General features: G+C 38.6%; 1 protein-coding gene across 1 annotated transcript in view; it reads right to left on the bottom strand.

Annotated features, from left to right (window-relative positions):
• Positions 1-23,152, bottom strand: part of LOC123248965 (Grid2 interacting protein) — a 154,907-nt gene extending 131,755 nt beyond the window's left edge. Inside the window, exon 1 of the mRNA XM_044677897.1 lies at positions 22,553-23,152. Within this exon, the coding sequence (XP_044533832.1) occupies positions 22,553-23,152 (600 nt within the window). The remainder of the gene's footprint in view (positions 1-22,552) is intronic.
• Between the last annotated feature and the right edge of the window lie 3,305 nt (positions 23,153-26,457).

Genomic DNA, 26,457 nt, shown 5'->3' on the forward strand with positions numbered 1-26,457 from the left:
GTGATTTTAGTTTAAATATGAGCTCATTATTATGAGTACAAAGGGGTATGAATAGAAAAAATCCTTGATTGATTGGATAAATTTATGGGCATGAGACTTTGGAGGCATCTGAGTAGTGACTCACCATGGAGGACAAAGACATGTGCACTGATACTTTGCTAGAGGACACAAACCACTTGTGACTGGTTTTCAGTGACTGGAGTGAGATGATTGATTGTCTTGAGGGTCAAGAGGCTGGACTCTTATCAGAGAGGCTAAGTGCTGCCCCTATTAAAGAGAACAACTCACTCTTGGCCTCTTTTTAAAGTCTCCTTTTTGTCTTCTACTTTTCCCATGTAGAAAAGAGATCAATGTTCACCAAAGAGGGCTTCGTCCTAGAGGAGGGAATCCAGTATCTATATACGGCCTTCTGGTCCCTGCCCCATCCCAGGAATAATTGCCTTGGGACAATAAGTTCATGGCTGTCCTGAGAATGGACTTTCCCACCCCAAGACGTGGTGGAAACAAGCAAGGCAATAAAAGTTCCCCCTAACATGTATGGAAGTCTGATAGGTTCATACACAGGGCCCAAGAGAGTAATTCATGGAAAATCTTTATAAACTATAACCTCCTATATAGAGTGGGAGTTTTGAGTTCTGGGATAATGTGGTCCAGCTTTGCAGCCTAAAAAGGAAGATTTTCTGTAAAGTACAAGCTTTTTGAATTGCTTCATGAGTCACCCAAGTTTGAAAATTTAGGCACAGGACCTTCTAGAGAAAGAAGGCAATGGCACAAAAAGTCCTGCCATATACTGCTCTAGTCAGACCACATTGAGAACATTATTTCAGTTCAATATGGCATATTTTAGGAAAGACTTTGATCATCTGGGAAATGTTCAGGGAATAGTAACCAAAATGGAAAAGGATCTTGAGATTGTGTTTTATTCCATCTAAGGATAATTTGAAAGGACTTAGAGAAAATATGAATAACTATCTTTAGGTATTTGTAAGACTATCACCTTAGAAGGCATATTCACCTTGTTTTTAAATGGTCCTAAGGGCAGAACAGCATCCAACTGTGGGGAAAGAAGAGGATCCCCCACAGCTAAAAGCCGAAGCCATACCATAGCAGATCAGATCTGGACCTAACCACTCCCCACTATTACAGTGCATTATTGAAACAATGCAAGTTAGGCAGTCCCCAAAATGTTTACTTTTCAGGTGAGACTAAGCGCCAGGATGTTACTACAAGTCCTTGGGGAGGGGGATAATGGAAAGTGATAGTGTATAAAGAATAATCTGGAAAAGATGATTTAGAGAAATGTCAAAGATTTGCCTTAATGGCAACTCCAGGTTCAGTCCAGTTCTGGAGAAGCTTTTATTTAAGTCCTTGAATTGCTTTGCATTTTCCTCACTTACTTATGAATCTTTTTAGTCTTCTGTGTTTATGCAAAGTGAATAAAGGCTGACCCATACCCAAATTGCATTCATTATCTTGGGCGCATGTTCAGCATATGGAGATCCTCTTACCTACATTTGGGGAAGCATAAGTACAAGCTATACCTAAGCTTTATTTTTAAAATTTCTCTGTATTAAATTCCATGGTGGGGGGGGCATAATGAGCCAAAAAGAGAAACTGATCATTTGTAGGTCACTCCTCAAGACCAGCAAGCCACTGAACCCCTACTGCCTAGCCTTTACCTGCCTTGGAATTGATATTTGGTATCTATTCTTAGACAGAAAGTAAGGGTTTGGGGAAAAAACTGTATATAGCCTACTAGAAGTTAATGTATGCCTGCCACAACTGTATGATCTTCAACTATAAGATGGTGATAATAATAGCACCTACTTCCCACAGGTGTTGTGAGGATCAAATGAGATATTTATAAAGTACCTAGCACAGTGCCCAGAACATAGTAGGTACTTAATAAAGGCTTATTCCTTTCAATCTTCTCTTTCTCTCACTCAAAAAAGAGTGGTACATGGTAGGTTTAAGAGGGCTACAAAACTATCAAGGAGAAGTAGCATATTACACATAATCGAATTTACCACATTGCTTGCCTTCTCAGTGGATGGAGGAGGGGCAGAAGAGAGGGAAAGAATTTGGAATTCAAATTTTTAAAATATGAATGTTCAAAAAAATTAGTGGAAAATATTTAGCAAAATAAAATATAATAAAATATATATGATTATATACAATCAATTAGATGCAGGACAAAGGAAGTGAGTAGTTGCTTATGTAGCAAGGGTTTAAGAATAATTAATGGATAGCTTACATATTCTATTGGTAGCCAAACAATATTAAGAGATCTAAAAGGAAGGCTTCAGCACATTGAGTGGACATTCTATGGAGGAATAAGAGAAACAGATGGACAAGACAAGGAGAAAAAAGTTGAGGATGAGTTGCAATGAATAATATTAGAAGGAAAACCCTCAATAATGAGATCACAGATCCACCAAAATGATGTGATGCAGAATGGTATGGCACTAAACAAAAATAAATATCTTGTATAAATATGATTACCCAAAAAGAAATAGTTTTAGAAAGAGAAAAATAGGTATATTTTAGACTCATGGTGGTATAGAATGCCTGAAGATCATTTAGGCCCCAGTTCTACCATTTATGGGCCAAATGTTCAGTTAAGCTTTTGAGCATCAATTTCCTTGTCTGTAAAATTGGGGTGATAATTCTCATACTACTTGCCTCATAGAATTGTCATGAATAGAGTAACAAGTAAACAATAAAGGTTTATATAAATGTGAACTAGTAGTACTTCCTTAATAATGAGCAGAGCTTGGTATAGGAAAGTAATTGTGGGTAATTAGAGAATAGTGATCACAACACAATTAAATCCTACATTGTGGCGAGAGAGGGAAAATCAAAAGAAGCCCATTAAAGGGTTATTCAATTTTAGAAAAGAGAACTGTGACAAAATGAGGACACAGAAAAGGAAGAATTTTAAAGGTAAATAACCCACTGGAAGCCTGGAAACTATACTCAATAAAGGCATTCTTTGTGTGTGCGCGTGCCTGCGCACACACGTGGGAGGCATTTTCTTTAAAGTAAGGTAAAAAAAGATTGCATAGCTAATTAGAATAATGTACCAGACTAGATACTATTGTGTGACCTTGTACAAATCACTTAATCTCTTTAGTTCCTAGTTTTTTTACTTGTAAAATGTAAAAAAACAATTCCTGTCTACCTTATAAGGCTGCTGAAGATTCAATGAAAGAATATCTGAAAGCTCATTAACAACCATTAAATGCTATAAAAATATGAGGTACTATTAGTATCATTAGTTATCTTTTATGTGTATGGATTATCCCCTAACCTCTGAGTGCTTGTGTTCCCAAAGAGAATCCAGAACATATTTTCCTATGGAAACAATGTTAAAATTGATAGTTGGGTTCTGAAGCCAACCAAATCCTCTAAAGGTTATCGTACCCAAAGTATAAAGTATAGAACTTATAGTGGCTTTTCCAATCTCCCTAACTACTACCATTTAGAAGGCTGTTGCTTTGGGGAAATAAATCCCAAGATTCCAGGAATTCATCTGCTTTTCATGGGGGAGGCTCCTTTCAAAAGGATACCAAGAGCAGGAATCCCAGGAAACAGGGAGAGTAGATACTCCCAGGAACCAATAACTTGTAAACTTGGGGGTTGCGTTGGATTTGGTAGAGGGAATGGGAGAAGGAGCTAGTTCCCTCTCCTCTCACATAAGAATATGGATAATCAGATTGTATTTATCTTGCAAGGTTCAAACATAGACAAAGGAGTTTGAGGAAAACATAGGACCATATAGCGGGGAAAAAAACAAAACAAAACAAAACCACAACCTTGCTTCCATTTAGTTCAGTGCTGACTTGATCTAAGCTTCAGTCTTTTGGCCCAAAAAGATGTAGCCAAGTGGGGCAATGAAAGAGGCTGTCAACAACAATTGTACATTTCTCAAATTGGGCTTCCCAGAAGTTCCAACATTTGTCTTTTTTTTTTAAACTTTCTATTAGACTAAGAAAGTTCACCACCAGAGGCTGTCTTCTTTCATTTTCACCCCTGCAAATTCATTGCTTTGAAATCAAACTAAGTAAGGAACAGTCTGAATTCCTATGAGAATGGGGTTGGCTGAGAGATACATTACATAAGTGAGGGGGAAAAAATAGTTCTTGCCCCCTGGTGCGTGTCCCACTTTGACGTCTTCAGCAGTCAGCTATCACCAGAGGTGCCTTTAACCCACATCCAAATCACAAGGTACCCATCAATAGAAAGCCATCATGTGATCGGTATTGAATTTTCTATTAAATGTCAGATGCTTCAAGGTTATAAAACTGGAACAGAGAAAGTACAAGTGTTAACCCAGAGAGATGACTTGCTATAAAATGCCAGTGTGGGATTCACTAAAAGTCCTTTGATTTTTCTCATTTCACTGCTGGGAGCTGAATCACCAAAAGCTCTTATATAAATTTAAGATTCTACAGTTCCTGGATCTGTTTAAATTCTGAACCTTTCCTCCCAGCAAATGGAATTATAGGATATATCAACTTGAAAAGGAGTCCAGAGGCTGCTTAGTTTATTCTGTACCTGAAGCCTGTGTCTTTTCTATAACATCCTGTCTCCAAAAAGTGTTCAACCAGCCTCCAGTTAATGAGAAAGTACCATTCCTTCTCCCCACCTCACCCCACACCCTTTGGCACATTCCATTTGGGCATAATAATAATAATAATAATAACAATAATAATAATAATGATATATAAAAGTTTTAAAATATGTCACATACATCAACTCATTTGATCCTGGCAAAATCCCTATGAACTTGGTACTATTATTATTCCCATTTTACAGATGAGGAACTGTAGCATACAGAAGTTAAGTGACTTGCCCAGGATCACTCAGCCCGGGACCAGATTTGAATTATGTGTCACAAACTCAAAGTCCATCATTCACTCTTCCACCTAGTTAGGAAGTTCTTCCTTATTGTGAATCTTTTAATTTTCTCACAATGGTCATAGTTTTGCTTTCTGGGATGAAACAGAGTAAATCTAATTTCACATGATGGCTCTTCAGATATTTGAAAACTGAGATTATGGATCCCTTCCTTGGTCTTCCAGTAAACATTCTACTTCCTTTAGTTGATCCTGGTCCTCTTCTGAAGTATATCCAAAGTTGCCACGTTATTTTCTTAGGGAGACTAAGGTTTTCTACTGGGCAAAGTATGGCACTAATCAACCAGATTTTGAAGCTACCTGTGGGTGGGGAATTTTCAACTTTCTCCTTAGTTTACCTTTTGTTCTAGCTCAAATACACTTGAGCCAAAGAGGATTTTAGTAACATCTAAGAGTTTTTATCCCTAAATTAGATAGTTTTCTGGCATTCAAAGACTTTGATCTTCACTCAAACACTGAGATCAAAAAGGAAAGACCTAACCTTAGCCCAGTCTTTATTAACTAGATCTGGCAAGATCTATCTGCCTGCCCTTTGTTGTTGTTCAGTCATTTCAGTGATCCCATTTGGGGTTTTCTTGGTAAAGATACTGGAGTGGTTTGCCATTTCCTTTTATTACAGATGAGGAAACTGAGGCAGACAGGTAAGTGACTTGCCCAGGCTCACATAGTTAATAAGTGTCTGAGTCCAGATTTGAACTTAAGAAGATGGGTCTTCATGCCTCTGGGCCCCATAATCTACCCACTGCACCACCTAGCTGCCTGCCCCTAGTAAAGCTAAATTCTAGCTGCTATACCCTAGCCAACTGAAGCTTCAATGATTTGGCAGCTCCTGAAGGTATGACCTCAGAAAACAGAAGATCAGTGTTCAGTGGAAACTGAGCTACCAGAGCATAACAAAAATGTGCCCCCAAAAGCTCAAGAAAATAATATGCCTAGCAAGGACTCGGAACCCAGTAAGTAGTAGACCCAAGGAGCATAGCAGAGACTCCACAAGGAGCAGACTCAAAGAAACCAACTTGAGGACATCATAAGGCCAATTATGGGAATATAAATCATCTTTGGACCTTCATATGCATTCCCAGGTGTCATTCCCTCATGCTTAACCCTTATGCATACCCAATGTCTCTACCAATGGTATGAAAATTTATGAAAGGGTATGCCCTATATTTATGGAGGGAATAATCTATTGCAATTCTCCTTACTAGACCATCTCATTAAATTCCTTTGCTTTGAACTAATTATGTCCTCTGGCTGACTCCAAAAAATAGGTAGCATATTGGTAGGGGGTTTATAAACTATCATTCTGAGTAGATGTGGACCCACAAAATGTCTTAAACACTGAACCTGAAATTCTTGGTGACCCCTACAAAGCAAATGTGCCTTTGCCCAGAAAGAGGAACCTTTTATTTTTCATCCCTATCATGTAGGAACCTCTGTCCTAATCCCATGGAAATAGACTACTCCCTATCCTAACTTTTCCCAGGCATTGGAAGGGTTCAAGTCATAGTATACTAGTTCCATATGATTCTAGTTCTTCTGCACCATTGGGTTCATTTTTTTAAGCCTTGGAAAGATGGATAAATCATTCAGCTCTCTTGCTGAGTGCCATATGCCAAGCAGCTGAGTTCCATGGAGCCTGTAAAGTTTACTCAGTTCAATAATTTCATCTTAAAACTCCTACTCACAAGGTTATACATGGAGTATCTAAACAGGGGGAAAAGTTAAAAAAGAAGAAATTATTTCTCTAAAGCAACCAATCAATGAAGAAGTGTTTCTAGATCCCACATGACTCCCAGAATTGAGGACCAGAACCTTCTAATAAAGATCTGCCCTTGATGAAGCATTTTCACAGATCACAGATTTTTTTGTGATTTTGTGATCATTTTCACAGATTTTGATCCTGCTCAGTCCTTGAGACACCAGTATAGAGAGGTTCTGTTACACTTTGATTGCCAGCTCTAGTTTTTCCAGTTCCAGTTCTGGTTTTCACCTTCATGACATTAGATTATTTAGCTAGATGATACATCCAGTACTAACACTAGCCATGGGATCTTACCCCCCCTTTTCTAACCTATAAAATGGAGATATTGACTATCCCTAATGATGCTCCAACCAACTCTCAATCTATATTAGTAAATGTGAAAATATGGACATCACATCTTCCCTAGGAGCTTTTATGGTCCTTGAGGACAGAAATTTTATCCACTTTCATATTTATATCCCCAGCCTAAGACAAGGTCTTGCACATATTTAGCACTTAATGCATTGAATTGAATTAAGTGCAGAGATGTGCTAGTAAAGGTCAAACAACCAGCTCTCTGAAAATGCAAGACACATTTTAAAGTTAGATTTGCATCATTAAAGCTTTTTTTAAAAAAAACAAACCTTACCTTCTGCCTTCAAATTGATACTAAGTAAAAAAAAAGGAAAAAATTGATACTAAGTATTAGTCCCAAGGCAAAAAAGTAGTAAAGGCTAGGCAATTGGGGTTTAGTGATTTGTCCAGGTTCACACAGCTAAGAAGTGTCTGAGGTCAAATTTGAACTCCACATAGTGAGCAGCAAAGCTAGTGATTTTGAAGAATCAGAGCATTATTGATGATTTGCATTTTTGCTTTTGAAAATTATTTGCATTTACCACTCAACTCTTAGTAAACAGCATTTAGTCATACAGATTTGTGTCCATTCCCTGTAGGTTTCAGGTATCGGTTTTTCTCAGAGCCATTTAAGAAAATGATTGTTCTTCCCAGTCTTTATCTTTTCTTCTTATATTAACCTCACTAAACTGTGTAAAAGCTTTTTTTATTGGTAAAGTATTCACTTTAATAGCATCATAATAATAATAACTAATATTTACATAGCACTTACTACATAGTAATCAATTTTTTAAACCCTTATCTCCTGTCTTAGAATCAATACTATCATTTCCAAGGCAGAAGAGTGGTAAGGGCTAGGCAACTGGAGTTAAGTGACTTGCCCAGGGTCACACACCTAGGAAATATCTGAGATCACATTTGAACCCAGGACCTCCTGTCTCCAGGCCTGGCTCTCTGTCCACTGAGCCCCCTAGCTCTTAATACTTTACAAATATTATCTAATTTAATCCTTGCAACAATTCTGGGAAGTAAGTGCTATTATTATCTTAATTTTATAGTTGAAGTAACTAAGGCAAACAGAGGCTAACTTGCCCAGGATCACACAGTTAATAAGTTTCTAAGGCTGGATTTGAACTCAAGTTTTCTTGACTTCAGGCCAGGCACTCTATTCACTGTGCTTCCTAGCTGCTATGTGTGTGTTGTAATGCAGGGTTGCAGCAAAATCTCTTGCATTTGCAAATCCAAATGAAGCAACCCTGACAGCTGAAGAAACAGAATGTTGACCCTGGTCTCACAGCCAAAAACTGTTGGGAACCTGGGACTATAAATATTCCTGCAGAACCAACTGAGGGGCCTTTTGCTTTTGGGGCTTTGGGGCTTTGCCTGATTTCCCTTGACCTCTCCCTTGACATCCTGCTATTCCCTGGATTTCCCCATTGGGCCCTGGGAGGAGGGTATTTTGGGGGGTGGAAATTGTGGGAATTAGCTTATGTAGGCAGGCAGGGACAACCTAAACCAAGCCATCATCTCATCCAGTAATCTGCTAAGCCTTATTACATCAGGGCAGTGAAATTATCCCCCTCTCCTGTGACCCTTCCCCAGCACCAGTTTCTCCCTTAGCAGCAGTTACCAGACCTTAACCCCTTTTCCTCAGCTTACCCTTGACTCCAATAAACCCCTTTGGCCTTTATACAAATAGCTTCTGGTGATTCATTGCATCAACAACTAGTATAAAGGCTGAAGAGGGAAGAACAACTTTCCTTTATTTCTTGAGGGCTAAACCAGGCATCCATCTTGGGCAGGAAGTGAACCAGCTTTTGCTTCCTATACGCTGGGAGTGGCTCTACAGAAGAGAGGGGCTTTTTACTCCTCCCCTCAAGGGAACTTAGAATAACAGCAGTGAGGCTGAATAAACCTTTCAGCCAGGCTCTCTCAATCTCTGGCTGATCTAAATTGCTCTGTACTAAGAGATAGCCTTCCCTGCCTGAAAATCCAGCTGATACCACCAAGAGCCCTCAAGTTTGAGAAGCCTCTTGATTAAACATACCATATTTCCTTTTATTCCATAACAGTATATATAAATATATATGTATACATACACATGTAAACACATTGAATACATAAATATTTAGCTACATGTATGTATGCTTACACACATATATTCACAGGCACATTTATTTTATTTATAGATTTATTTATATTGATGATATGTTGATATTTCTTTTATATTATTTGTTTATCATATATTTATAAATTTTATCATATATACTATTTTATAGATAGATATAGATTTATAGATTGGCTTTGGAGCTACTATATTATATATGTATATATGTATATTCACACATACACATATATACAATTATATATAGTATGGGGTTTCAGTCTGGGAAGTTATAGGAGTGGTGGACAGCCATAAAGCAATCTATTATCATTCCAGGTGAGTATAGAACAAGCTGAAGGGCTGATCCCAAAGACAAGCCATTTAGTCCTTATGAGTTTAATTTCAGCCTGAAAGGATGCCTATTATGGAGTGTCCCAGGGATCTGTCCTCAGTCCTGTGCCATTGAGCATTTTTATCAATGACTTGGACGAAGGCAGAGGTGGTGTATTATTAAATTTGAAGATGGCACAAAGCTGAGTAGGAGAGCCAAAATAAAGGATTTTGACAGGCTAGAATACTGGGCCAAATCTAAGATGAATTTTAATGTGGATAAGTGTTCCACATTGTTTGTTTTTTAATCAGCTTCACAAGTAGAAGATAGAGAGGCATGACAATAGTCACTTGTCTGAAAAGGATCTGAGTTTTAGAAGACTGCAAGTGTAATATGAATCAATACATATTATATGGCAGTCAAAAATAAAGCCAAATTAATAAAGTTCAAATCAAAATAAAGTTCAAATCTGGACACTTCCTCAGCTGTGTGACCCTGGCAAGTCACTTAATCCCCCATTGCCTAGTCCTTACTGTTATTCTACCTTGGAACCAATACACAGTATTGACTCTAAGATGGAAGGTAAGGGTTTTAAAAAATAATAAGTATTATAATCATAAAATATATATAAATTATAAAATATTTTTAAAGTAGTTAAAATTTTGTTCATATTAAAAGAGGGTTAGTCTCTAGGTCTAAGGTGGTGATAGTTCTTTTGTATTTGTCCTAGGCAGACCACATATGAAATATTCTGTTCAGTTCTGACCACTACAGTGTTCAGAGGAAGGTAGCCAGCCAGTTGGCAGGGGGGCCATTTGAGTTATGTGTTTGAGTCATATGAAGATTATTTGAGGTAATTAAGACATTAAACTTGGATAAGATTTAGAATGGGAAGATGTAACTTTGTCATATGTAAGAAGGAACAGACTTGAAATGGGTAGGATTTGCATTAGCAGATTCACTTTCATATAAAGAAAAAGCTTTCTGTATGCTAGAACTGTCCAAGAGTAGAATAGGCTTCCTTGGGAAGTGATGAGTTCCCCTCTAGAGAGTTCTTAAAGCAAAGGCTGATTGACCATTGCCCGGTATTTTATGGAGTATATTCTCACTCAGGTAGGGGTTGGACCAGATGTCCTCTGAGGTTACTCCCAACTTATATGCCTCAATTCTATAATATATGTATATGTGTATGTGTGTATGTATACACACATACACATATACATATAATCCAGTTAGGTTAGAATCTAGAACTTACAAAGAAAAGCAATGTGAAACAAAGCTGGAAAATGAAGCCAGATGCAGGTGACCACATAGGAAGCAATATTTTTCTCTCCTTGTCTGTTATAATAACGATGACGATGATGAAGATGAGGATGGTGATGCCAGGCTAAAGAGTTTGTATTTTATATTACTCTCCCGGGAGGGTGCCACTGAAGATTTTGGTGTAGTGGGGAGGTATAGTCAAAACTAAGTCTGAGTAGGACTATTTTGGCAACCAGGAAACAAAAATTTTTATATTTTTGGTGAGTCAAAAGCTTTTTCAACTTGACTCATTTCAACAAATGTTTACAAAGCCCCTCCTATATGGAAAGCTCTGTGTACACAATACTGGGGATGCAAAGTTGAAAACCAGAGTGGCTGCCTTCAAAGAGCTTATATTGACCTGGGGGAAAGACAATATGTACTTGGGTAAATAAGTACAATATAAAATGGAGGCGAGTCAGAGAACACTAACTGGGGAGGAGGGATCAGAAAAGGCTCCTTCAGGGCCCTTGGAGGAAGTGATACTTGAGCTGAACCACAAAAGGATTTAGGGGTTCAATTGAGTGAGTGAAAAGCAATGTCATCTCCACCTTCAAGGAGCTCATGTTCTACTAGAGAGAAACAAAAGGTTGAGGTTTCGGATGCAAGTGGGATAGAGGGACCCGGTGGTACAGCAGCAAAGCACATGGTAATGCACCTTTAGGTGCATTTCATAAGTGAAATTATATCTATTTCTAATGTTGAACCATTTGACAGTGCCACGGACTTGGGTGGCAGGCCCTTTCTTTTCTGGGTCTTTACTAATTGTGGCTGCTGAGCCTGGCAGGGAATGTGGCTAGGTTGCATCTTCCCAAGAGAGGGTCTCCTAGATGTAACAGACTAGGTAAGATTTGGAAAAGAAGTCAAGCCTGAGCATGCATTTTGAAAACTCTGAGGTGGAATTCAGTGAAACCCAGGAAGAACTCTGAGGAATGACAGTTGGGGGAGAGGCAGAGTGAAGCGTGGAATGCTAGGAAAAACCCCAAGGCACAGACACAGCTCTCTGAACCAGGAAGGGACAGGAGTGTGGGAGGAGTGGATCCTGGGGGAACCTGGTGCACTTCAAACCTAAATCTGAGGATTTTCCTGAGATTTCAACTGCTACAATTAGCAAATCAACCTGATTGATCTTCCAACTTCATCAAAATCTTTGAAGATACAAATATAGCTGTTACCTCAGTTTGGCCAAGGAGCTTGGCCTCTGAGAAGAGAGGGCCCTTGAGGAATCTGCTTGATTCTTAAACCATATGTTCCCTCTTTGGTCTAGTTATAATCTATAGGATAGGAGCTTACTGGGGTTTGGAACAGTTACTGTGATTGAAGCTACAGAAGAAATCCAGTTTCTGCTCAGCCCTGGGAGAAATCGAAATTGTCTAGAGTAGGATTTATCCTACATCCTCTTCCCTGAATATCCCTTCCTTCAGTCCTTTCCCTTGTCCTTTGAATTGTTGTATACCTAAATAAACCCCTATGAAGTTATTATTAGACAGAGTTGGAATAGTGAACTCTAGGAGTGAGACTTTGTCCAGTGGTTGGTGGGTGGAAAGAGCACAACACTCCATATTGGTGGGAAGCCGTATTTTAGGGAAGGGAGAAGTTTCAGTTCATATCACCTGGCTCTGAGTACTTGATAAGGACCATTTAGATCTCAAACAACTCATAACATCTCCTTCTGTCCACTCATCTCCTGCACATTCATTTTGGGGGGACTCCTTCATGAGTTACACTCCCAAGAGACCTCCCAGTAAGGAGGGGGTGTAGGTAGCTTTGCCTCACATTCATTCAGTGAGGAGATGGTTACCAGAGCACACCCTATCTATCAGCTACCCTTCTTCTTACATAAATATGGCTGGGGAAGAGAAGAAAGCTATAAACATAATCAGGAATGGGGAACGCTGCTATTCCCACAATCTTGGGCTTATCTGCCCACTGAGGTCATTTGGTCATTTGTTGTAGTGGCAGAGACATGGGAACCCTGCTCCATAAAGTTTGCTCCCTTAGACTCAAGAGGGAAGGCCAATGCAGGGCCAGAGGACTGGGGGAGTGCTTCTGTTCTTCAGCCTCTTAGACAAAGGTGATAAAGGGGAACATCACATGTAAGGGGTAGCCTTGGAAAGCATAAAGATAGATGGAAATGTTAAATTTGGGATACAGAAATCAGCCAGTTTGACAGTAACACAGGTAGAGATTGAGAAGTATAACAAATTGAAATAAACCTGGAAGTATAGCCTAGAGTCAATCTCTGAAAGACTTTAAATGTCAGGGAGAGTTTGCCTTTTACTCTAGAGGCAATAGGAAACAACTGATGACTTTTAGCCACAAAAGTGATGTGGCCAGATCTGTACTTTAGGAAGATTGCTTTGGCAGCTCTCTGGAATATGGATTGGAAAAGGAAGAGATTGGAAGCAGAGAGGCTAATTAAAAGTATAATCAATGGTCCAAGTCTGAAGTGATGAGGGCTTGAATGAAATTAGTGGCTGTCTGAGTAAAGCAAAGGAAATGAATGAGAAAGATGTTGAGGCAAAATCATCAAGACTTGGAAACAAATTAGGTTTGTGGGATAAGGTACAGAGAAAAACCAGGTGATGCTGAGGCTGTGAATCCAGTTCATTGGAAGGACAGTGGTATTCTTGACACCAGGGAACTTAGAAGGAGCATTGGAAGAAAAAGAATGTTGTAAGGAAAAGACAATGAGTTCTGGTTTTGATATATTTGGCTTAAGAACCTCAGTTTTCTCAACTGTAAAATGGGAATAATTATACCTATTCTCATTACTTCCTAGAGCTGCCTTGAAAATCAAATGGAAAAATGTCTATGAAGACACATTAAAACTCTCTAAAGTACTCTGGCAGTATCAATCAACCAACCAGAAAGCATTAAATTTCTACTGTGTGCCAGACACTGTACTAGGTACCAAGACTACATACTATCAGCGTACTAGGTACGAGGAGCTTATGTACTATCAGTATTGCTATGTTGCTGAAAGTTTTAACAATTTAACCATTAACAGTGTTTTCCTCATAGAACCTCAAAGTGTATTAGTCTGAGGCTTTCCTGAGGATGGATAGAACTTCTTATGTACAATCTGTCAACTCTGGTCTCAAGCTTAACCATGTGTCTTATGATTCAAGCTTATGTATCTTATGTATCAGTCTAAAGTGAGATCCAAAGTAGGAAGGGCTTAAGAAATGTTAGATTCAAACCTGCAGGAAAAGATTTACAGGTGGGACTAGCAACAGCATATTTACCTAGCATTCAACAAGTTATATTTGAATACATCACCACTCCTTTTGGAAAAGAAGGGGAAGATGCTTTAGGCCAACAAGTAGGAACAAAACAAATTTTAATTTTTAAAATTAATAGCAGATTCTGCAAATAAAAGCTACAGTTATAAATCAAAGAATAAATCTTCACATGTATAAAAGATAAAGAGGAATATTGGTTCTCTTGGTAAGTTCTTTGAGGTCAAAGAAATGTCTGGTCCATATAAGGTAATGAATAATGGTTTCTTACTTGCTTACTTATTGGTCTTTTAAGTTGCACACATATTCATAGCTGTTTAGCACTGTTAGTGGCATCATGGGATCATAGATTTAGAGATGTAAGCAACTGTAGAGACCACACAAGTCAATCCCCCTCATTTTAGGGTTAAGAACATGAGATTCAAAGAAGATAAATGACTTAACTAAGGTTCCACAAGTAGTGACAAAGGAAGAATTTGAATCCAGGTTCTCCAACTCCAAAGAAGGCTGTTCTCTCTTCGTTCCTCTTACAGCTCTCTTCTTGATTACCTCTGGACTTCAAAACCACTTCCTTTTCTGCTCTGTTTTGCATGTTGCCTTACCCTATTAAAATGGAAGCTCCTTGGGGCCAAGGACTGATTTTCTTTTTGATTACATTTGTCTCCCCAAATATTTTGCAAAATGCCCAGCAAATAGTAAGTACTTAAAAAAACACTCTTACTTTCTGTGTTAGCATCAATACTATATTGGCTCCAAGACAGAAGAGAGGTAAGGGCTAGGCAATGTTAAATGGCTTGCCCAGGGTCAGATAGCTACGGAGTATCTGACATCACATTTGAACCCAGGACCTCCCTTCTCTAGGCCTGACTTTCAATCCACAGAGCCATCCAGCTGCTCCTCCCCTTTTTATTTTATTTTTTTTTTAGGCACTTGCCATTAAGTGACTTGCTCAGGGTCACACAGGTTGGCAGTGTCTGAGGTCATATTTGAACCTAGGACCTTCCAACTCCAGGCCTGGAGTTCTATGCATTGAGCCACCTAGCTGCCAGTAAGTACTTAATAAATGTGTGTATCTTTTCTCCCTTCCTCCTATCCTTCCTTCCTTCTTTCCCTTCTTTAAAATATTAGTCAATAGAGGCATAGTCAACAAAGGAAAAATAAAAGAGTTGCGCTGCAGCAGTGATAGTCCAATTGCCATCAGATAATTTTTAGCAGATCCAGTCAGTAAGACTAAATGACTTTCTCCAGTGGTATTCAGCAATCTGAAAAGTGAAGTAGGAAAGGTAGATAGTAGAGTTTGGCCAGGTAGTACTGAAAATATAAAGAAGAGGGAGAGTAGAGAGAAAGAGAGAGAGAGAGAAGAGACAGCAAGCCAGAGAGAGACAGAGACAGAGGCAGATAGACCATATGCATTCCTTTCCCCTATCATTCTGGTGGTGTAGGTCCTTATCACCTCATGCCTCTAGAGTATAGCCTTCTGGCTGGTTTCCTGCTTCCAGTCTACTCCTGTCCATCCTCTACTTAGCTGCCAAAGTGATATCCCTAAAGCTCAAGTCTAATCATGTCACTCCTATAGTCAATAAACTTTGTGGTTCCCAATAAACTTTGAGGTTCATCACCTCCAGGATCTAATATTAAATTCTTTGGCTTTTATAAAACCCTTCAGAACCTAGTCCCTTCCTGTTTTTCTAGTCTTCTAATACTTAGCTTCTCTCTACTTTATGATCCAGACTTCTTTGTTGTTCTTTATGCAAATTATTCCATGTCCTGATTCTGGGCATTTTCACTGGCTGTCCCCTGTACCTGGAATGTCATGCCTCCTCATCTCTTTCTCTTGACTTCCTTCATTTGTCAGCTAAAATCTAACATTCTGCAAGAAGCTTTATTGATTCTCCATTAATGCTAAAACCTTCCCTTTGAGATTAGCTGCAATTTCTCCTGTAGAGAACTTGTTTACATATACTTGTTTTGCATGTTGTCTATCCCACAAGAATGTTAGCTTCTTTGGGATGGGGACTATGTTTGTCTTTATATCTAAAGTACCTGGCACATAGTGAGCTCTCAGTTAATGCCTGTTGACTAGTTGATTTAAGATTTATAAGGTTCTATCTTCCCAATATACTTATTAAGGATTGGAGATTGCTTTGTAAAATATACTCAAAAGCAAAGTCATCATCTCCTACTGTTTCAGTATGCAAATGTGCTAAATGTACTAAATTAGGTCAGAATCAGCCTATTCCTTTGCAGGTTTTGTTAGAAAAATTGGAAATGCCAAGGACTAAGAGAGGCCTCATTTTGTTGGTTAATAATTCTCTTGAATGATTACTCCCATATGGAGCAATGCTTCAGCCTGCCTGTGAGATTGTTATAGCAACAGTGAAATCATTAGAGAGAAAAACTGAATGTCCTAACAATTTCATGATAAGAAGTGGTTAGACTAATGAATGATATAATTCTCTCATTTCAATCAAATATCAGTCTGTCCAAGAACAAAATTTCACTGAAATTGCTACAGGCTGTAAAAGATATGCCAACTTAAAATCTGTTAGCAGTGACTTTGTTTCAAAATGGTACAGTAACCTACAAATCAAGCTTAACTTGAAGCTTAAATTAATCTCTCCCCATCAGGCCAACTACATTCCTGAATTTCTATTTCTATTAATGGCATCATGATTCTCTCTCGCCTTCAAAACTCTAGAGTCATGTCTGACATCTCTCTCTCCTTACCCCATATTCTATTAGTTGATTTTTCTTTCAAAATATATTTCAACAGAACCAGGAGGGAATATTGTATGCAGTAATAAGCAATATTGTAAAAATAATCATCTATGAAAGACTTGACTACTTTGATCTAGAAGATGATCCAAGACAATTCCAAAGACCCCATGATGAAAAATACACTGCCAGAGAACTGATGAACTCTGAATGCAGATTAAAGAACACTTCTTTTTACTTTCTTTATTTTTATAGTTTTGTTTGTGTTTTCTTTTGCAACATGACTAATATGGAAATAAGTTTTTCATGACTTCACATGTATAATTGATATCAAATTTCTTGCATTCTCAAGAGAGAAAAGATAGGAGGGAGGGGGAGAATTTGTAATACACATTTTTAAATGATTTTTAAAAATTGTACATGTAGTTGGGAAATCTTTACCAAAATAAAATTAATTTAAAAAATCAAAATATAACTCAAATTCATTCCCTTCCTTTCTCTTGTCACTATCCCCAGAGACTTATCTCTTATGTGGATTACTACAATGATTACTGCATCTTTTCAGTAACATCTCACAATCTATAATTCAGTGGGAAGACTTTGGTTCACCCTTATCTTGCCAGACTTCTCCAGCTATGTATCTATCAAAACTATCCTCTACATCAAGGCTCCCTGTCCCTGAACAAATTTTTTTGTTTACCTCAGTTTGACCTAGGCCTGTTCTACCTCCTGAAATGTCTACCTTCCCCTCCTCTCCCTATTTCTAACCCCTACTCATTCTTCATTCCCTCTCAAGTCTACCTCTTCCATAAATCCTTCCCAGATCACACTGTTCAAAAATAATCTTTTCCTTCCTAGAACTGCCAAAGTACTTGTCTTGAGAGAATATCTGTTAGTTTGAATTGTTCTTTAAATCTTTCATTATTATCAACTTCCACTAGTATTTTCCTCTGATGCCTTACTGTTACCAAGAAGTAATTGATCCTTGGTTCTGGAAGTCTATGCTAGGGCAGCTCAAGTTCTGGCAAGGCCTACCAATTATCAGTCAATAAGAATTTATTAAATGGTTACTAGGTACCAGGCACCACACTTAGCAGTGGGAATTAGAAGACAAAAAGAGAAACAATCCCTATCCTCAAGGAGCTTACATTCTAGTGGGGGAAGACAGTAGGTATATGTGTGTGTATATATTATATAAACATATTTCCATACATATATGTATGTTTGTATATATACGTATACACAAAATGAACAAAAGTTAATTTTTTTTAGAGAGAGGAAGAACAAGCCAGTTATAGGAGGTGATACTTTAACTGAACTTTGAAAGAAACTCACGGGCAACTAGATAGCACAGTGGTAGCACAGAATGCCAAACTTGGAATTGGAAGGACCTGGGTTCAAATTGGATCCCAGATACTTCCTAGCTGTGTGACCCTGTGCAAGTCACTTAATGCCAGTTGCCCTAGTCCTTACCACTCTTCTGCCTTGGAACTGTAAAAAATAATCTAATTTCAGTTTATATCCACTAATTTATGCCTCTGTATAATTGTATATTCTCTGCTTGTAATCCTATTAGATAATCATTATTTTAGTGATATGTAAGGAACAATACTAATTATTAATTGACTGAGTAAGTGTGTATGAGAATCAGCAATCAATAATCACATTGTGACTAAAATAAGAAATGCCTTGGCAAGATATCCTTGCCAAAGGGACTTGTGAGCGTGTCTTCAGTATCCTGGAATATGTCCAGATACTCCTAAGACTGGAAATTTATGACATCTCAAGTGACTTTGAAGCTACAGAAGTGACCTTGCCTTTTTACCACATATGTAACAGAAATGACGCAACTGGCCTGAAGATGGGAAAACTTTACTTTCTTGAAGAAAGAAGTCTTTTAGAAGAAAATGAAACTTTGGTTGCTCTGTCCCTTCCCCACCTGAAGAAATATTCAGCTGATCCCCCCTTTGTGTAATGGCATTTCTGCATAGACTCTATAAAAAGTTCCCAAACTTTTTTGGCCTACTGCCCCCTTTCCAGAAAAATATTACTTAGCACCCCTGGACATTAATTTTTAAAAATTGTAATAGCAATTAATAGGAAAGATAAATGCACCTGTGGCCATCACCGCCCCACTGGATTGCTGCAGCACCCACCAAGGGGCGGTGGCACCCACTTTGGGAATCACTGCTTTATATATTTATTTCCTCATCTCTGCATCTTTGGTTGAGCTGGGATGGGCCTGGATCCTGACATTTTATAATTTACAACTTTCTAAATAAAATATTAGTATGACTCAGATAATTGGTTCCAAACATTTATTTTATTTTAATGGAATTGATACTTAGTATCAATTCCAAGAGATAAGGTAAGGAGGGAGGAAGGAAAGAAGGGGGAGAGGGAGAGAGGGGGAGGGAGGAAGGAAGGAAGGAAGGAAGGAAGGAAGGAAGGAAGGAAGGAAGGAAGGAAGGAAGGAAGAGAGGAAGGGAGAGAGGAAGTGAAGAAAGGAAAGAAGGAAGGAAATTTCTTTGGTGAATGACTGGAGAATGAATTGGAATAGAAAGGGACTTGAGGTAGCCTGACCCATCAGAAGCCTGCTGCAATAATCTGTACATGAAGTGCTGAGAGCCTGCACTATAGTGCCAGTGTCAGAGAAGAGAAAGGGCATATTTAAGAGATGCTGTAAAGATGAAATCAACAGGACTTGGCAACAACTTGGTTAATAAGGGCGAGAGATAGTGAGGAATCCAGAATGACTCCTGGGTGGCAAGCCTAAGGCACTGGGAGAATGGTGTTGCCCTCCATAATAACAGGAAAGATAGAAGCAGGATGGGAAAGAGTTTAAGGGGAAAGATAATGAATTCCGTTTTGGACAGATGTCTACTGAACTCTGAAAAGCATTTGAAGATGTATGATTGGAAGTCAGCAGAGAGAGTAGGTAGGAAAGGTAGAGATGATAATTAAATCCATGGGTATTCATGAGATCACCAAGTGAAGTATGGAAGAAGCAGACAAAAGAGTCAGGACAGAACCCTGAGTGACACTTACAGTTAGAAGGTGTGATCTGGAAAAGACAGAGAAGGAGTGGTCATAGGTAAGATGAGAATCAAAAGAAAACAATGTCCCAAAAACCTAGAGAGAAGAAATTATCAAGGAGGAGAGGATGATCAACATTGTCAGAGGCTACAGAGGGATCAAGGAGAATGAGGATTGAGAAAAGGTTCACAGGATTTAGACACCAGGACATCAGAGGAACTTTGGAGAGACCAATTTTGGTGGGATAATAAGGTCATAATCCAGATTGTAAGAGTTAAGAAGAGAGTGAGAGGAGAGAAAGTGGAGGTACTTATTGTAGATGGCCTTTTTGAGGAGTTCAGCTATAAAGGGAAAAAGAGATACAGGACCATAGTTATCAGGGATGGAAGGATCAAATGAAGGTTTTTTTTAGGATAGAGGATACATGGGCATGTTTGTAGGCAGTAGGAAAGGAGCCAGTAGAAAGGGAGAGATTGAAAATAAGTGAAAAGGTGATGATGACAGAAACTATCAAATCTGTTGGAGGAGAAAGGATCCAGTGGTACCGCTTGAGCAGGTAGAAAGGTTAGCCTGGGTAAGGAATAAAGACCACTTCATTTTGGGAGACAAATGAAGGAAGAGAAAGTGCCAGAAGACACTTGAAAGGATAGGAGATGGGGAAGAGGAAAAAAGAGGGAGCTCACAGAAAATGGCCTCAATTTTTGCTGAAAATATCAGTCCAGGTTCTTAACTAAGAGGGTAGAGGGAGAAGGAGCCATGGGAAGTTTGATGAGGGATGAAAAAGTTTGGAAGAGTCACTGTGGGGAGTAGGATAGTGACTTGAAAAAGGAGTCAGGGAGACCTGAATTCAAATCTATCTTACTAGTGATATGATCCTGGACAAGTTACTTAACCTCTATTTGCCTCAGTTTCCTCTTCTATAAAATAAAGATAATAATAGCAACCACCTCCTAAGGTGATCATGAAGATCAAATGAGATAATCAACATGAAGTACTTATTATAGTGCCTGGCACATAGTAAGTACAATATAAAAGTTAGCTATTATTATTACTTAGAATCAGAAAAAAAAAAAGATTAGAAACCTGTCTGTAACACTTATTGGCTGTGTGATCCTGAGCAAATCATTTAATATCTGTTTATATCAGTTTTCTCTCCTGTAAAATGGGGATGAAAATAATAATAATAAGGGCACCTTCCTCACAGGATTGTTGTGACATATATGTAAAACACTTTGCAAACTTTAAAGTACTACATATTAGTCATTATTATTATCATTATCTTTAAAAAAGGATACTTCAATGTGTCAGTCTTCTACAGACTGATGAGGAAAGAAGCTCATCAAAAGAAGGTAGGCCATAGGGTAATGATTTAAAGAGAGTTATGTGGAGAATCAATTCATCAGGTCTGCTTACTAGGATCTAGTGGGACTGTAAGGAGTCACTGAAATGATTACCCATACCAATGAAGTCACAAATCTCTTGATCTCTTTTTTTTTTCCTAGCTCAGGATGCTTATAAGACATCAACCAAGGCATAGGGGACTAGGAAGGGTTGGGGGAGCTCAAGCTGCCAGCCGTCTCCAAAGCCACTGGCATGAATCAAGGTTTGGGATATTAAGGGGATCAGAAGTCTCGAAATTGCCAAAATGATTGCTAAAGAGAAAAACACACTCTCTCCTTTACAACTCTATATTTAACTGGGATCAGCTGTAGTACTGAATAAGGAGGGGGAGATGGGGGCCCCCTCAGTCACAGGCTAAGGATGGTAGAGGGCTGAGACAAATGGGAAAGGGGAGGGGGCACAAGAAACAGCACTGTGGAACATTCAGGATAACATTTGGCTTCTCGGTTTGGACCAGGAACAGAAGCATCTAGTATCTTAGAATTGAACTCGAAGCTCCCACCTCCTTTCCTCAAAAGGTACAACAAAGTATACATGCACTTCAGGGAAAGGACATATGGCTGGCAAAGACCAAAAAGACCCTGTTCTTGCCAGAATATGTCGACTATCCCTTCTTTAATTCCTACTCTAACATTTCTTTTCTGCCCTGAGGATCAGATATCCAAGGATGGGTGTTCAAAGCCAAAGATCTCTCCTAGCCCCATGCCCAGAACTTGCACAGCACCCAGACCCCAGAAGGAACAGGGAACAAGGCCCAAAGACCCTGGGAGTCAGAGAGGGGAGCATCAATGCAGGTGTACACACACATACACGTACACATAGACACAAACATACACCCTTATCTTGGAGGGAGGGGGAAGACATGGTCCGTAAAGGATACCCTCCTAAACCTTAAGCAGGTAGAGACAGGCATCTCACTAGCAGCAGAGAAAAGGAGGAGGGAGGAGAGGAAGTTTTTGCTTGTTTGTCTTATTTCTTCAACTTAAATCTATAAGCCACATTATATTTCTTTGTAAACGACCCTTCCCACGAGCTCACCAAACACATCAAAATGTTTGATGACTTTATATGCAACTCACCAGATGTTGTCAGGGGACTAGCATTGTCTTAGCTCACGGAGCATCTTCAGAAGTAAAATGGAAAGACATATAAAGTGCCAAGTGGTAGAATTAAAAGGAAAACTTCATTTCAAAATGAGAAAGAACCCCGACATCTAAACCCATTCACTTTCCAGGTGAGAAAAATGAAGGAGCTTCAGAGAGGCTGAATGTTTCTCCCATGGTCACACAGCTCACTCATCTAGTGACCCCCTTTTTTCTATATTCCTTCAACTAGAAAAGTAGCTGCCATCTAAAATAATAGATGAGCTACTCTCCCTGGCAACAGTGTTCTAGACATGGACCTCACCTTTTTGTTGAACTCCTTGGCTTTGTGTCTCCTTTCCAGGTGCACAGCCTCAGGGCTCTGCACAAATTCTGGGATGCTGCTGCTGCTATCACTGCTGCTACTGCTGCAACTTCGGTTATGTTTCCCCAGTTTTAGCAGCCCCAGACCCAGTGCCTTCCCCTGGCAGGACTCAATGAGGAGAGTCGCCATTTCATACTGTCTCACAGGGATGCCATTAATCTCTAGAATGTAATCTTCAGCCTTGAGGCCAGCCTCTTCTGCTGGGGAACCAGCACTTACACTCCCTACCTGTAAGGGAGTTCCCCTCAGCAGGGTGAAACCGAAGCTACCATTGGGACCAGAGGGGAGCTCAATCTGCTGGACCCGGGACACCACCCCAATGCTGGGAGGTACATTCTCGCACTGCTGAGCTAAGCTCACCAGGCTCTGGAAATTCAGGGAGGTTACAGGTTGGCCTTCAATCTCCAGGATCTGATCTCCAGGCTGGAGTCCAGCCAGGTGGGCACTGCTCCCTTCTTCTACCTGGAGGATGTAGCATGGACCATTCCCACCAATCCTGAAGCCAAATTCCTCAGGCCAGCCTTGATTGCTCATTGGCATGATGGTACCTGGGAAGAGAAGATCATGCAAAATATGGATGAGAAACCTTCATAGCACCCTGGAGAATTTTACACATCATCTTTCATATCACCAGGCTCTTCTTCAGTTTCTGACCAAATATCTATAGTCAGGCCAAGCTGACTCATTCTAGAAATGCTACAAATAGTGAGTACCTAAATCAGGGTGTTCCTTAGGATTATAGTTGGGGCTTTCTAGCTTGCTTCAGGCCTCAACTCAAATTCTACCTTCTACAGGTCATTCCTGGATTTCCTCCTTCCCTCTCACATATTCTTTCCTTTAGCTACTGCTTTCCCTCGAGATTACTTTTCATTTATACTCTTATGCATTTATTTTTTGCATATTGTCTCTTCACTAGAATGTGAGATTCTTAAGGTCAAGGCCTGTGTTTTTGTCATTCTTTGTACTCCTAGGATTTAGTCCTTAACAAAAATTTTTTGGCTGATTGACTGATAATGTGCCAGAATGAAAAATGCCTTGAACTTCTCAGAAGGCCTGGGCATGAATCCCAGCTATCAGTGACAGCTTCTCATCTATAAAATGAGAGTGAAGATTTTTCATACTCTGTCGTGATGAAGATCTGTAAATCTAAAAATGATAGAGGAATTAATGGTTTTTATTTTTGTAATACTTTCGAACCCTGTGTCACTTAGTTCCCCATAGAATGCAAAGCTGGGTGGGAGAGAAAGGAGAAAAAGCAAAAGACCAGAGGGCATCCTTATTTACTTAATTGGAAACTGGAAATGCCAACATTGTCAACATGTCACCCAACCTCACCTATACCACTTTCCTTAAAATACTCTGAAGATGAAAAAAATTTAAGACTGGAAGACAAGAATCTTAAAATCTTCAGCCCCTTACGCCTCAAGTTGTTCTCTGGAGCTTAGTTAATAAACATCAGAAATAATAATAATGATAATTCATAGTTAGTACTTCTCAAATGCCTCATTTTGGTGTGAAGATGGCCCTGAATTCTTGAAGGTTATGTCAGAAAATCATAATCTCTGGCAAGATTTATATGCCAATCTGGAAAGATTTATGAGTGTAGATCCAATGATCAAATATATGCCTGCTATATGAAAACCAGTCCAATTCATTTGAGTAGGTTCATCATTAGGTAGGCCACAGGGTCATGATTTCTAGGCCACAACAATCTTTGAAGAACATCTACTGAATTGCAGAAGAGCTGAAGAAATTATATTTCTAGAAGAAATATCCCCTCCAAGAAAAGCTACAGATCCTTGCGGTATACCTAGATGATTATCCTGCAGTTTTCTTCTCCAATATTCATTGATGTCTTGGAGACACTATTTTTCAAATTGTACATAGAAACAAAGTCTTCTATGAGGCTTTGATGCAACTTGGAAGAAAACTCTTAGTCCTAGGATGTTCTGCCTACAGAATGCAGATCTGCTAAGAATTGAAGTGTGGACCTCATATGTCTGACATCCAAAGATTAACTTTAGTATCGTCCAATTCAGAGAGACTCATTACCAGAAAAGGATTTTTTTTCCCAATTTTTAGCAATTGCTCTGAAGTATCTATGACAAAGGCATGGAAGAGTTGCAATCTGCAATGATAGAAGATTTCAATTCTTAGATCCAACCATAATATTGTTAGATCTATGATCTGATTGCTATAAGTACTCCTTCCAAATACTCAGATTACAATCCATAACTGTCCATTCTTTGCTACCCTTTATTCATTTCTTCTCATTAATTCTAAACAGAGGATCTCTCCAATGTGTTAGGGCCTTTATTAGATCTCTTGACATTGAGAAGACCAGTTGAGTATGTGGACTGTACAAAAGTCGTCCTTTGATTTCAGTGTGTGACTAACCAATCTTTCTTTTTAATCATATATTTTTCCCATGACAGCTTTTGTACCACTGAACAATTCCTCATTGCTAATGTGTTGAAGCCAACTCACAACTACCATGCATATCACCACTGTCCTTTGCATGAACTGTAACTTCAGTTATTCAAAGACTGGAGTATTCCATGACTCAGCAATATAACACCCTCAAAAGAATACTGGTGTTTTAAAGGTTAGCCTTTGTCATAGGGAAAAGGTTGGAGCCATTAGAAGAACTATACGATTACATAGGATATCACTTGCAAAAATCTGTCTGCTCCCTTCTTATACTTTCATCAAAGATACTCTGAGTGAGTTAAATTAGTCACATAAAAATTTTAAGGAGAAATTGGAAAGTAATCATACAAGTAGGTAGTTATTGACATTCTCTTGGTTGCTTTTTTTAAGAACAAGTTTTGAAATTTTTCCAGGCCTTTTTATGAAAGTCCATATTTCAGATAACCTTGAGATTCAATCCTTCCAGTCCAACGTGGACCTCTTTTGTGTATACTCAATGTAGTCTAGATACTCTTTCCATCTTTATTTTCTCCACTACCATTCATGAAGCACATGTTGGGCAATGATGTTAGAGTTTAAATATGATGACTCTGTTGTCCTTGATGGTGAATATAGTTTGTTACAGAAATATTTACAAATCCTATCCTCCTCCCATTTTCATCCTCAAATGTCTTAGGAATGTGTTCACTTAATTGGGTTTCTCATCAAACTTTCTTTGTCCTTTTCCCTCCACTACTTCTTGCTGTTTTATGAAGCACTACTGCATATAATCTTCTTCCATACTTGTCCAGATCTTACAGATGAGTTTTTATTCTAAACTAGCATTGCCCTTGGTTGTCATGTTTTTTCTTAGAAAGGAGATCAAGTATTTGCTCCTGAAGTAATTTCTCGACATTTTTGCTCTTCTCTTAATGATAATTGATTTATATTACTTAAACTTCCTTAGGAAATGATTATGAACTGTTGATATTTGTTTAACCATTTGTCATTTTTCAATTTCAATGGCTTCTAAAAATAAGTCAGATGGAAGTTGTTTCAATCATTTGTTATATCTTTAAAATTTTTTTCTTCTAGTTTTGTATTAACTTTGATCTTTAAAAAGTGGTCAAAATACAATTAGCTGATTCAGGAAGTCTTCTTAAATGAATACTGAATTATTTTCAATCTATTAAAAGATGATCAGTTTTGCGTGAGATTATATTATTTGGTTCTTACCATCTGCATGGTTTCCTAAAACTTTTTTTCATTAATGCTTTATTTTTTTCTCAATTGCATTTTACCAACACCTTTCTCAAATAAATTATTCATGACATATAGGTGTGAGGCTTCCATGGTTTACAAGTCTTCTCTTCTCTTGTTTCTTACTCTGAAAAACCATGTATTTTCTTCTTTTTTAATTTTATTTTTATTGTAAT

Source organism: Gracilinanus agilis, chromosome 1 (genome assembly GCF_016433145.1).
Source record: "Gracilinanus agilis isolate LMUSP501 chromosome 1, AgileGrace, whole genome shotgun sequence".
Classification (NCBI taxonomy): domain Eukaryota; kingdom Metazoa; phylum Chordata; class Mammalia; order Didelphimorphia; family Didelphidae; genus Gracilinanus; species Gracilinanus agilis.